Source organism: Hyperoodon ampullatus (assembly GCF_949752795.1).
Source record: "Hyperoodon ampullatus genome assembly, chromosome: 14".
In the NCBI taxonomy this organism is placed as follows: domain Eukaryota; kingdom Metazoa; phylum Chordata; class Mammalia; order Artiodactyla; family Ziphiidae; genus Hyperoodon; species Hyperoodon ampullatus.
In genome coordinates, this window is record NC_136927.1 from 39,071,907 (window position 1) to 39,086,496 (window position 14,590).

Below are 14,590 nucleotides of genomic sequence, written 5' to 3' on the forward strand. Positions count from 1 at the left end.
CTACAGAGTGATACTAAGGATACAGCTATAGAATTTTGCTCCAAGCTTCAAATGATTTTCAAAGGAATTTTCTTTTCCCATATGAAAAAAGGACAGAATACTGGCACCTATTCAAATTCTAAAGTTCTGAAATTATTACAGTATTTTTTAAATTGCACTGCAGTGTACACACATACAGCAGGCCATATTTATCCAATAACAGGATGTTTTGCTTTAGCTTCAGTTATATAAAAGTATGTTAGATAAACATGTTATCTACCTTGTTATTAAATATTCCTGTTAAAAAAAAAAAAAAACACACACAGGCAAGGGTCCTATCCACTATTTGTCCATCCATTCATTCAAATATTTACTGAGTACCTACAATCTGCAAACACTATGCTAAGTGGTCTAAAGCACTGTCCAACAGAACTTTATGTCTATAACTACACTGTCCAATACGAGTCACTAGCCACATGTGTCTCCTGAGCCCTTGAAACGTGGCTAATGCAACTAAGGAACTGAATTTTTAATTTTAATTAATTTTAATTAAAATGGCACCTATGTTCTTAGTTCCAAAAAGTTGAGAACCACTGATCTAGTCACTAAGGAAAATAATTTAAAATCTCTAAATTGAAACAAAAATATAACTTTATCATTAACCATTAAAAAGTAAAAAAAAAAAAAAAAAGCAACTATACAAAGGTTCATGTCTAGAGCATTTCATTTTATCAAGGTTTTCCAGAAATTTAAACTACTTTGTGTTAAAATCCTAAGAGGAATAACACTAAGATGCATATCACATGTGCAGAACCTATGTAAATGCAAAAATCCTTGGGGAGTTTTCTGGTGCATAATTTGTTTCTCCACTGTCATCTTGCCCTGGGCCCTCCCTACTACCCTCACCACCCAACAAATGCTGCCCAACCTTTACCCGCTCCTCTTTGGTGTAGAGTTGGAAACACTGGGATAAAGTGCAAGTTTGAGGCTGATGGTGACGCTCCCTTTGCAGCCGGACGCTTTCTGCATCAGGGATATACTCATCTTCGGTATTTACAAACAAGCTGCGATCAGGGGAGAAAAAGCATGTATTAGAGAATGTCTTGGAAAACTGACACAAAATACAATTAACAGCTTCACAACGCGGCTGTAAATTCATAACCAAAAAGGTCAATATGTAAGAAAATAAAAGTGGCAATCCAACTTTTCTATGTTCCAAAATGTTGTGAGACATTCTCTATCTATGACGTTATTTTCAAGAAATAACTTGGAATTGTTTTTTCTGGGATTGGGCACAAACTGTACTGATTAATCATATATTCTTGTCCTCTGTATCAAAGGGCATGCATTTGGCATAACTTGCTAGAGTTAATGGGTCTGTAATAAAAATCAAAGTAATTTGACCTACACAGTAGTTAATGAATATATAGCTTCTGTCTCATTAGCAGCAAACAAATGTTCTAAGGTTTTGGGATCCAGACAACAGAATGTGTAGGAGAGAAATAATAAATTACTTAAATAAAGGATCATTTGGATACTTAGCTAAAGAAAACAGAGGTTTGTGTTTCAGCTAATTTGAAAGATCAAAGGTATGCTATTATAGTGATAATTAAGACAATGACTCTACAAACACTAAGTAAAAAAAATACTTACAAATCTTTTGTCTCCTTGTCCCATTCTACCACTAATTTCACGTGAGCAGTGCCACCTGGTCCACAAGATTTTAGTGCCCTAGAGGATGGGGAAGGAAGTCACGTATTACTTTCTAAATAAATGATTTTAATTAAATATACATCCTATCTGAAATCTGAAATCATAGTGTGATTGCTGAAAATCTTCATCATCGTTCCCCATCAGAAAAGGTTTCTGACCATTATAAACTCTTATTTAATAACTTGATTACAACTGGACTGAAAAATCCTTAAATTAAAATATTCAATATGGAAATAAAGATACTGGAAGAAATTTAGTACCACACTATAAGGTTATCCACAATAACTCTTAGATGTTAATGATCTTTCCAATTTTTGTCCAATATCTCACCAAATCAATAGAGACTGGACGGGACGATAGTCTCTCTGGGAACAAACTCTGCTCCTGCATCTCTCCACCTACCCCCATAGGCCATGCTTGGTCCCTGGACCGTGCCCACACCAATGTAAACTGTGCCTTCCTACAAGGCACCCCTCAAGTTTCACCTCACTTATTTCCCCTGAGCTCCTTGGCTCCTTCGCCATCTCCTGACATACTCAGCATTAACAGTCAGTATTACCCATCAAATAGTTTTTAAGTTTTGCGATGTTTTGGATCATTATCTAATCTATTAACTCTAATCTCTAAAACCAAACAGTGAGTTGCTTTCAAACAGAACCATGTTGTATACTTTTTTGGAATCCTGAAATGCAGGGCACTACGATATTTGTTGAAAAAGTCATTATAATAAAAACAATAATGTGTTTTTATATTTATATGTATCCATATATGTATCGTGTGTCTATATATACGTATCTCTATTACTTTATTAATAACAGAAGCATGTAAAAGCACAGAGATAGCAGAGGGGAGAAGATAATTCTAAGGGAGAGAGGAGGGACAGTGTGAAGAGAGGCTCAAAAGGAATGAATTATCAACAGAGGAAACTACACGTGCAAAGGCACACATAAAACCATATTGTGCGTTCAAACAACCCTCAGTACTTTGATGCTGCTGAATGTTTAATATAGTGGGGAGAAGAAAGAGGCCTGACAGAAGGGAAGTAGTCAGGGTTCAAACTGTGGAGAACTTCACATACTGTGGAAACTGGGCTTTATCTTTGAGGCCACGGTTACCATTTAAGGATTTTAAGGAGGAAAGTGTTATGATTAGAATTCTACTTTGGAAAACTTTGATCTTGGTGAATATGAAAGTGCAATTCATCTGTGGTCCTGAGACCAATCAATTTACTTTCCTAACATCAGTACTCCAGGCTTTCCTGATTCCAAAAAAGATCATAAAACATATCCTACTCAAATATGAATCAAAAGTAAAATAAGTGTTTACTTTCTAAGTGAGCCTGGAGGACCTACCACACTTATGTGGAAATTACATCAGACATCACTAGAAATTACACACAAACATATATGAAAGTCTAGAAGGTGATTTTTTTTTTTTACCTTTCTACTGTTGGGTGGCACAGGGGCTGCTCCTCCTGGGGCAGCAAGTATGTTATCCCCACAACACTGACCACTCGCAAACTGAATGGACACACCTGCAGCAAATGGCAAAGGCAAATCAGGCTGAGTTTCTCTTCGAGGGCATGTGGTTCACTGGGGCATTTCCAAAACAGATTAGAGGGAGAGCAAACTGTTTTGCAAAATGCTTCTCTACAACATTCTGTGAGGCTGTTGAGCCACTCTAATACACTTTAAATATGACTGCTCCAAATGCAATTTACATATCAAATATGTTATGCAAGACAAGTAATATGTTACTTTAGCTGAACATTAATATAAGTTTTCCACGGATACCTTAACAAAGAAATCATAATTTTGAAAATATATAGATAGTCTACAAAATCTCTCCAAGCCGATCATGTGCTAAACTTTATTAGACAAACATTATAAAGGAACACCTGGCAGTGCATGGAAAACCGTGCAGTGGTCAGCTCCCTTCATAAAATGAGGGACAGTCCTCATTCTGGAAAACCTGAACACAGCAGATTTTACTACGCAGCTTTTCTCCAGGGCTCCCCAGCATTCCAGCTCAGTGTCTGGTGTTTCCCAAGGGCAAAGGTCTGAACTTCCAATCTCACTGTAATGACTTTCTTCACTGGGTACACACATGCTATGCTGGAGTACCAAAAGGCTTACACACCTGAATGCCAACTGTGGGCCTCAAGAAATACTTCATCTTCTCCAAGATTTCCCTCTGCAGAAGGTCCCATGCTATTGTCTTCTCTAAGTGCAGCACAAAAGGTAGTCCAAATCTAACACACATAAATATTATAATCACCTTAAAAAGTATGACAATTCCTTTAATACTGTAACTCCTTATTCATGATCTTTTTAAATGGAATCACAATACAATTAGTTTTAGGACAGTTCTCAAAATAAAACAAACAGGAAATTTAATATCATAAGTGGATGAAACAGTCAGAAGGGAAACTGAGATTTCTAAATGAAATTTAACAACTCATACACCAAAATGGCGTCTAATAGAGGATGGTGCCAGGTAATAAGATGACAGGATTAGTGGAGATGGGGAGGAAAGCAGGTGGGAGTGGACACGAGTCTAGCAAGCAGCATGGGTCAAACATATAAGGGGTTAGGTGCCAGAGGAAAAGATAGGGCTGGAAGGTCTAGCAGGGAGGCAGCCACATCCTGGTGGCCTGACAACAAGGAAGGCACTGGCAAGCAAGTGACACTAAAAGTCAGCTCCTAGCCTAGGGCAGAAGTCACATGGCCCCTGCCAGGTTTCCTAGCCAGTGCTGAGCTCACAGGTGTTAGAGAATCAGAGGCAGAGCCATGGTTCTCAGCAGTGGCTGCAGGCTGAAATCAGCGAGGGAACTTTAAAACACAATGATTCCCCCGAGATTCTGCTGCAATCCCTCTGGTCTGTGGCTGGAGCACCAAGGCTGTTTGAGGAGCTCCCCAGGTGATTCTAATATGCAGCCAACGTGGAGGAGCACTGGCCTAGCCTTAACTCTCACCCAAGCCCCAGCCATTCAGACCTACATGCTGTGCTCTGAATGCGTCCGACTCACACCGCCAACGTACAGCCAGTCCCTCAGTCTGGACTACCCTTCTCACTCTTCTTTTAAGCTATCTCCTACTCATCCGCAGAGGGAGCCACTGGCACCCTACTGATCTGTTCCCAGAGCTCTGCTGCACTACAAATACTGCCTGCTTATTCTGCTGCCTCCACCAACAGACTGTGTTACCTGACAGCAGGAACTGTGACCGACTTATCTTCCTAGCCCAAACAGCCAATACCTAGACAATAGTAGATGCTGAATGAATGAATGAACAAGTGAATAAACACAGATAAACCCTGACTCAGGCCAAAGCAGGGGTGCTAAGGTCACCAAGAAACCCACTCCTAACAAGTACCAGTTTACTCACAGTAGTACTCAAGAGTGAGCCTACCTTCCTAAAGACAACTGTGATGCGAAATAAGTTACAAGCACAATGTGTAAATCGGTAGCCATATTTTTCACATGACAATGTCCTCACTTTTAAGAGACTAGCATCATGAAAGGGATTTCATAATTTATTTATTTATTTTTTATTTTTTTGCGATACGCGGGCCCCTCACCGTTGCGGCCTCTCCCGCCGCGGAGCACAGGCTCCGGACGCGCAGGCTCAGCGGCCATGGCTCACGGGCCCAGCCACTCCGCGGCATGTGGGATCCTCCCAGACCGGGGCACGAACCCGTGTCCCCCGCATCGGCAGGTGGACTCTCAACCACTGCACCACCAGGGAAGCCCCCATAATTTCTTTATTTTATATAAATACGATGAGCTGCCTTTTCTTCTGTCCCTTAAACATGCCAAGCTCCTTCTAACCTCAGCAACTTCTTTTCTTTTTAATTTTTATTGGAGTATAGTTGATTTACAATGTTGTGTTAGTTTCAGGCGTACAGCAAAGTGAATCAGTTATACATATACATACATCCACTCTTTTTTAGATCTTTTCCCACATAGGGGATTACAGAGTACTGAGTAGAATTCCCTGTGCTATACAAGTAGGTCCTCATTAGTTATCTATTTTATATGTAGTAGTGTGTATATGTCCATCCCAATCTCCCAATTTAATCCCTTGCCCCCTTTCCCCTGGTAATATCCAGAGAAAACCATAATCCGAAAAGATACCTGCACCCCAATGTTCACAGCAGCACTGTTTACAGGAATCAAGACGTGGAAGCACCCTAAACGTCCATCAGCAGAGGACTGGATACAGATGTGGTACATATATACACCGGAATATTACTCAGCCATAATCTCAGCATCTCTGTACTCGATGTCCCCTCTTCACGGGATCCCTTCCCAAGAGGCTCACACAGTTCACACCTTCCCACTCGGCTCAGCCCAGCTGCCGCGTCCTCAGGGAGGCCCCCCTCGCCTCCCTCTCTAAGACAGTTTTGCTAGAGCCTCCACCAGCACGTTCTATCACACCCGCATGTTTTAACATCTTCAAAGTGGCAACGCCTGTCTGAAGTTAAGTGTGTTTACTTGTCTCTAGCGGCTCTGTCCTAACTAGGATGCAAGCTCCATGAGAACACACAGATCCTGCTATAACCCTAGTGTTCAGAATAGTGGCCAACACACTGTAAACACTAAAGTACCTGCTAATGAACATCATAAATATACAAATCAACACATTTTGCTTTTATGTTATTTACCATTCTTAAATAAGAAACTTACTTCAAAGCAACATTTTAAAAAGTTAATATAAATGCTACTCTGACAAATATTAGAAACAGTATCCTTCCTCCCTGAAACACATCCATACCTTGATATTACTCAAGTTACATTACTATTGTGATAAAGTTACTTTAAAAGTAACTCCCATACAGAAACTAACATAACATTGTAAAGCAAGTATACTCCAATAAAGATGTTTAAAAAAAAAAAAGAAAAGTAACTCCCATAAATTCTTACAGAGAGAAACAGATTTGAGAGAGATTTCTAACTCCCAAATGTCTGACTACATGCAGCTGAATGAATACTGGTGCCATTTGCCAAGCCAGGAAATACTAGAGGGTCAGGTTTATAGGGAAACACAATGAGTTCAGTTTGGAACACAAGACTGAGGTGCACGTGCCATCCAAGTAGATTTGTTAAGAATTAATAGAAGAAAAAAATGCTGTAAAGAAAGTTGCTGGATATAGGTCTATAGGTCTAGAGACCCAGGAGGATCTTGAGCTGAAAATATACAGAGAAATGTGCCTTTAAAAACTACATGAGCTTGGGAGCCATTCTAACTCAGATCTTATCATCCTAATTTTATCTTCTCCCCCTCCCAACCCCTCAAATCAGGTCAATTTACACACATGCTCTTTCTAAATATCAGAATCAACAATTAACTGCTAAAAGTAAGGGGTTTTTTTTATCCCTACTTTTAAAACATTTGAAAATATTAGACTTTAAAGTCTCAATATTTATTGGAAAATAAGTTGGTCTTCACCTTTTCCCTTGCTGCCCAGTGCAGGCTCGGTTACACACTAATAGAACAATCTTGTCGCTTCCTGCTCTCGCGGGGGTTAAGTCTGCTCTCCCCTGCTTTGCTGCTGCTTGTGTAGAAGAAGACAGTCTATAATGATCCAAGCCAAATTTCAAGTGGTTTAGGTTGTTGTTTAAGTGGATTCCTAAAACAAAATGAAAACTTATTTTATCTCTTCAAAATTTTTTATTCTTTCATTACAAAAAAATTACCCATTAGAGAAATTAAGAAATTGTCATTATGGTATTTAAGCTGCAATTGAAAAAAGGAACAAATGACCTACTTTGAGATTACTCATCTAGTCATAAGAAAATTTTTTGCATCCATTATTTCATTTAAACTCGCCTTACCTACCTACTACCTTAAAAACTGAAAATTAAAACTCTTCACTTCAATGAATATTAGTTTTAGAATGGCAAGTTTGCAGAGATGACCCACCAAGACAAACTTAAAGTGAGACCATACAACCAGCAACCAAATAAAAAAATTTTAATAAAAAATAAAGACTAGTACATGTAGAATGATCTTCAATATTCCAACAGCAGCTTCTTTTCCTCACTTTAGACCCAGACTTATAAGAAACTCACAGCCATTACGGAACTTTAATACAATCAACTAGCCTGGATTGACCTACAATAAAGTGAACAAAAATATATGTTTGACAGGCACAGTTCTGGTTGCTAAAAACCAGGTCTTCAGACATGCCCCAAAGCAGAGCTATCTGTCAATCAGAGGTACTTAGCAATTCAGCACCTAGCACAAGGTCCTGCGCTTAGTAGGAACTCAATAAATGCTTGACTAAATAATTGCTCATTTCTTTAATCCTTTGGAAGTATACCCTAAGGAAATGATACCTCAAACTGGAGAACAGAAGAAGCCCTCCACCACTACCACACCAAAGAAATAATAACAATATCACCAAAAGGAGAATAAAATAAAAGATGGTTTACACAAAAGTATCCATAGCAAAACTCCAGCAATAACCTAAATATCCAGCAACAGGAGATTTGTTGAACCTATTAACATACAGAGTTAATACTAAAATAAATTCCAGATTAATTAGAGTTTAGAAATGAGAACATAGAAACTAGAAATAAGGAAGAACTGAATCTTCACCAAGCTATTAGAGGGAAGAAAACTTTTTAAGCTTAAATACCATAGAGAAATCACAAAAGAGCAGCAGATTTCCCTTCACAACCATTTTAAACTTTGGTATGAGAAAAATAAATAGAAGTCTGAATTTGAGACAATTAACAGGCTCATTTCCCAGGTTCTTGGCAGAAGTAAGGCTGGGAGGACCAGTTCTGCTAAAAGTGATCAGGATTCCCAATGAGATGAGAGGATACCACTCAACTGCTCAGAAATCAAGCTCCACATTCATAGTCCAGGCCCATCACTACCAACTGTGTGACCTGGGCCCATGACCTAACCTCTCTAAGTCTCAGCTCCCTCACAGGTGAACTGGGGAAGACAGTAGCCTCATATGCACGAACAAAATATTGATGAGGCCTTTGTAAAGAACAGAGGCTTACGCATATTCACTAAGTGGTATATTCTTCCAACAAAGGCACTCTCTGGCTAGACTATACAACCTTGGACCTCATCAAGTTCATTTATAAATAGAAACTTAGTGTTAACCGTAAGCAACTGGGGTATGAAGGGGGATTGGGGGAAATTTTCAGTTAAACAAACGTTAACTGGGCTCTCGTTGTGTATTACGAAGTACACTAAACTGCTAGGTACAGAAAGATAAAGCAAAGTGTAGTCCCAACTGCAGAGAATTTCACAGTCTGGTAGGAAGGACAGAGCTGAGAGCATTTCCATACAACATGCTAGTGTCAGAGATTAGCAAAAGCTACACTGGAACACGGGAGAGCAGAAGTCAGTCAGCCAGTCTCGGGTGGGGGAAGTGAGGAAGGGTTTTCTGGACAAGGTGATGATTGGCTATTTTTTACTATAATGCAACTAAAATTAGAAAACAATTTAAACAAACAAAAGCACACGCCTGAAAACACAACAACTAGAAAATAAACAAAAAAGCTCCCAAGTCAGAGAATGACAACTGAAATAAGACTCAAAAAAATAATAATGTAAATATGAGTAGACCAGAGAAAACTGAATCCTAAGCTGGCAGTGCAGAAAGCCGACCAACCCAAAATACAGGATTACCAAAGGTTCAGAGACTAGAGGCATCAGAGACCTCTAGAAGTAGAGATGAAGGAAAAGAGGAACTAAAATAAGAACTTTCAACAGGGGTACCAAGGCCATTCAATGAGGAAAGAATAATCTCTTCAACAGTGGTGCTGGGACTACTGAATACTCACATGCAAAAGAATGGAGTTGAACTCCTACTTCACACCACATACAAAGATTAACTCAAAATGAATCAAAGACCCAAATGTAAGAGCTAAATTAACTCAAAATGAATCAAAGACCCAAATGTAAGAGCTAAAACTATAAAACTCTTAGAAGAAAACACAGGTAAACCTCATGGCCTTGGATTTGGTGATGGATTCTTGGATATGACTTCATCAAAATTAAGAACTTTTGTGCATCAAAAAACACTACGAAGGAAGTAAAAAGATAGCCCACAGAATGAGAGAAAATATTGCAAGTCATGTATCTGACACAGGTCTAGTATCCAGCAGATATAAAGAACTCTTACAACTCAAAAACAAAAAGACAAGCAACACAATTTTGAAGTAGGTAAAGGACTTGAATAGACATTTCTCTAAAGAAGATATACAACTGGCCAAAAACCACATGAAAAGATGATCAACATGATCTGTCATTAGGAAAATGCAAATAAAAATCACAATGACATACCACTTCACACCCACTAGGATGGCTATAATCAAAAAGACAGAAAATAACAAACATTGGCCAGAATGTGGAGAAACTGTAACCCTCATATATTGTTGGTGGGAATGAAAAATGATGCAGTTGCTATGGAAAACAGTCTGGCAACTCCTCAGAAAGTTAAACATAGAATTACCATATGACCCAGCACTTCCACTCCTAGGTACATACCTACAAAGGAACTGAAAAATAGGTATTCAAACAAATACTTGTACGTGAATGGTCATAGCAGCAGTATTTCATAATAGCCAAAAGGTGGAAACAACTCAAATGTCCATCAGCAGATGAATGGATAAACAAAATGTGGTATATACATATAATGGAATAATACTCAGCCATAAAAAGGAATGAAGGACTGATACATGCTACAATGTGGATGAACCTTGAAACACTATGCTAAGTCAAAGAAACAAGTCACAAAAGGCCACATATTATATGATTCCATTCATATCAAAGTCTAGACTAGGGAAATCTATAGAGACAGAAAGTAGAATAATGACTGCTTAGGACTGGGTGGGATGGGGAGATTGGGAGGTGTCCTTAGGGGAGACAAAGTAGGAGCTAATGAGATGGGAGCTGGAGAAATGAATTTTTAGCAAAGCAAACAGTAGGGAAAGTATAAAAGCATGTGGCATGTTCCAGAAGTAAAGAGTAACTTGGATAAGGTACATGGGGAAGAAAATGGAATATAGTAGAGAGGCTGGAAAACAGGCAAGGACCAAATCATGAGGGGCCATGCATTCTTCCCAGGTATTCAGATTTAATCACAGACAAAAGGGAAGCACTGGTAAATCAATAAGCACGTAACGTGGTCAGAACTGTATGTCAGAATAAGTCTGGTGGCGCTGTGAAGAAATAACTAAACAGGAGAAAGCCCAGGGGTAAAGAAGTTACTAGAAAAGCCCAGTAGAGACTGGTCTGCACTGTGTCAGTTGCAGTAGAATGCAGAGGAAAACTTCAGTTGTGAATTTAAGTCAAAATCTGAGGGAGAAGTGTTTGGGTCTAGCTTGGGTGAAGAGAAGGATGGTGATGCCGTATTTCACAGAAGAAACTCAAGAGGAACTAAGAAAGAAGCGCTCAGTGTAAGATACCTGTAGGACTATAAACAGAGATTACAATGGACAGCTGGAAGTCAGGGACCAGAAGAAAAGTGGGGGCTAGTAGAGAGTTTAGCTCTAAAAATCACCAGTAGAAAATACTGGTAAGACTGGGTAGAGCAGCGGTTCTCAAACTTTCATGTGCATCAGAATCACCTGTTAAAAACAGAGTGCTGGGCTCTGCCCCCAGCGTTTCTGTTCAGCAGGTCTGGAGTGGCACCTAAGAATCTGCATTTCTAATCAGTTCCCAGGAGACACCGGTTTTGACAACCACTGGAGTAGAGCAAACAGAACAGAAGCCCTGGGATCTTGAAGAACACTAAGGCCAGGAACAAAGTTTTTCCCAAGAACTGCCTTCTGCCAGGGAAATATGTTACCTAAAATTTATACCATCATAAAAAGATGTGTTATGTGTATTTTACCACAATTTTTAAAAATTATACCATCATATAATAATCTAAGAGGGTAGACATTTGTTAGACCTGCAAACCCAGGTGGTATTATGGAAACAGTTACTCATTTACCTCTTTGACTGAGAATTCCTTCAGGCCTAAATATTTCTGGAGTCTCAAAGGCAAAAATGCAGTCGCTTTCATGGACTGTTTCCAGGTCGTCTGTGTCACAAAAGGAACGATGGAACCCATCATAGTACATTTCTGTTAACACAATCTAAAAATGGGAAAAATGTAAATAGTTGGATAACTGGAAAGTCAATATGAATTGATCTCCCAATCCAGCTGTGAACGTCTCCAGACCAGCAGGACTGCAGTGATCTGAGGGCTTGGAAACACCTCATCAAGCCAAAGTGATCTGCCTTTAATAAGAGTCTTAGAAGCACAATATCTTCTATGATTGTATAACAGCATACTCTGATTTCAGAGTGCTGTGGCACTAAATCCAGTTTCCTCTAAGTTTTGGTGAAGAGACTCAGCAGATACAAAGTCTAAGGCCCTTCTTTCACAGGGGGAAGAAACTAGAGAGAGATGGAGTGACTTGCCTAAGGTTATACAACTACTCAGCCTCGTAGCGAGGATAGAGTCCACACCTGACTCTGAGACTTTCTCCTACCATTAAATTTTCTTATTTTCAGATTAAAAAATGTCAAATAATCATGGACATTTGTGTTGGAAAAAAAATGAAATCAACTCAAATGTCCAACAATAGGAACTAGTTAACTATACTATAGTTCTACTGGAATCATAAAGCGCTTCCAAAGAATGAGCTGCATATATCTGCACTAACGTGGAAAGATCTACCAAGTAAATATTAAAAGTAGGGAAAGAAAAATGTGAGTACACGGTTCCATTTTCATAAAACATTAATATAGTACATGCACAGGAAAAAATATGAATGAATATACAACACAGTATTAAAGTTAGTAACCCTTAGTTCTTAAGATACTTAGTACAAGATACTTTCACTTCTAAGTTAAGTTTCTGAAATGGTTGAGTAGTTTATAATGAAAGAAAAACAAAAGATGGGGAAAAAGACAATGGAGACATTTAGAGACCTCATTACGTGCTCAGCAGCACCCTCTAGTGAAAAAGCACTGGACTGAGCTTGAAGAAGTTCCAATTCTGCCTGCCACCAACCAGCCCTGTGATCTTGAACCAGTCACATCATTTCTCTGGGCCTACTTCAAATGAGGGGGTTGGATTGCACCTCTAAGGTCCCCTCTACTATCACAAACACTATGAGTTGATGAGGTGAAAGAGGCTTGGTGGCATATTCCACAAACAGTCCAAGAAAAATATTCCTGGCCCTTTTTTCTTCTAATGATTTTAACGACCGTATTGTTTTCCTGAAGGTGAACATGCAAGTATAATTCACTTTCTCCAGCAAGCTGAGGTCAAAAACAAACTTGTAATTACATCACTCATTTAAACAATGCAAAAAGAGCCAGACAGCACTGGAAGATTTAAAGATACAGACAGATCTGCCTCGGACACACACCTAAGCCTCCCTCTTTCTGTCTTTTCCCTCATCTTGAATTTAAAATCAATCAATCAATCAATCAATCAATGAGCACCTCAAAGTAAGGAAAAATGTGAACATTTTAGCAATCTGCCAGTACTTGGCCTATGAAAATATGAGATATTTGCTATATCACGGCAACACTACTGGTTGTTTTTGTTTTACTGTGGTAACTTCTCAAATGAGGTCACAGGAAGCCAAAGTACAAAACACCTTTATTAGTCACATGATTACACAGCAGCTTCCAGAAGTTATCTAGGGCAAGCTATTCAGCCACTGAATCATCTTTCCTTGGTAAATTTTAAATAGGGAATTTTTTTCCAAATAAAACCCCAACAGTGAATTGAGTAAAAGAGTATGCAAAAGTATGTCAAGTCACAAACAGGCCCAAATTATTTTCGGTCAATATAACTACTTATCAAAAATTTACCCAAAAAAGAAAGGGAGGAGGTACAACTTTCCTTTCTCTTATCTAAACAAGGTAAAAGACTCTAGCCTAGCTTTAATCAGAAAATAAACCAAACTGAGCACCTATATGTACTGTACTAGAAATAGGCCCATTCTTATCACCATAATGGGAAGGGATTTTCAAGAGCCACTGGTTGAGTTTTCTAAGCCTCTCTGACCTTCAAATACCACAGGATGCTCTTCCTATTGCCCACATGAGCATCCCCAGAATGATTTAAGAGGGATTAACTAATTATACTTTATAAACAAAGCTGAAAGAAGGTTTTGGTGTAAAGTCATAGCTTTTCCTTTTAAATATATATATACAATTAAATGAAGCATGAGAAGGTTTTGTGTATATTTTTCTCCTTTGGATCCTGACTTTTTATTTTTCCCTCAACACTAGAAACAACTGGTTTTAAATTTCTCTCCAACCATGTTTGGCTGAGAACTGTTAAAAAATTCCAGAAGAAAAGAAAGCAACACTTTTGTGGCTCGTGTGTAATCAGTCTTAGCAAGCTTATTACCTGATCAGTGGGGATCTTTGTTTCCATAGACACTGCTTCCCGAAGTCTGGCGACAGTCCCAGACAGAGGCACGGCCACACCAATCCGCATGCAGTGAGAACATTTCCCTTGATACACTACAGTGACATACAGAGGCCTGTAAAGATCAAAGTCAGATATTCTTATTAGTCACTTACTTCAACTAAAATATAGAAGCAGAACAACCCTGATCTGGAATCAACAAAACTAAAGCTAACCCACACCTTTAGTTGGACCTAAGTAGAACTATCAAACAACAATCAAGAACTCTTTGGAAAAGGCAATACAGCATAATAATAAAGGCAACACAACAAAAATACAGCGTATCAATACTTGGTTCTGTGCTTTGTATTTTCTTTATAACAGCGTAACTCCTAGAAATTTTGAGGAACAGTTCAAATAAAGCAGCTAATTAAAAGTGGAACGTAAGGTCTCTAGAGGCTCTAGAAGGCATTCAACAACCTTCTCTGGCCCTCATACTATACGTGGA

At 38.9% G+C, this 14,590-nt stretch overlaps 1 protein-coding gene across 2 annotated transcripts in view; it reads right to left on the reverse strand.

Annotated features, from left to right (window-relative positions):
* USP31 (ubiquitin specific peptidase 31) overlaps positions 1-14,590 on the reverse strand; it is a gene marked incomplete at both ends in the record, with an annotated part of 71,058 nt that overhangs the window by 18,350 nt on the left and 38,118 nt on the right. For both annotated transcript variants that reach the window (XM_079720258.1, XM_079720257.1), the window contains 7 exons: positions 914-1,043; positions 1,633-1,710; positions 3,132-3,226; positions 3,832-3,943; positions 7,143-7,323; positions 11,659-11,803; positions 14,083-14,218. In XM_079720258.1, coding sequence (XP_079576384.1) covers positions 914-1,043; positions 1,633-1,710; positions 3,132-3,226; positions 3,832-3,943; positions 7,143-7,323; positions 11,659-11,803; positions 14,083-14,218 — 877 coding nt within the window. The remainder of the gene's footprint in view (positions 1-913; positions 1,044-1,632; positions 1,711-3,131; positions 3,227-3,831; positions 3,944-7,142; positions 7,324-11,658; positions 11,804-14,082; positions 14,219-14,590) is intronic.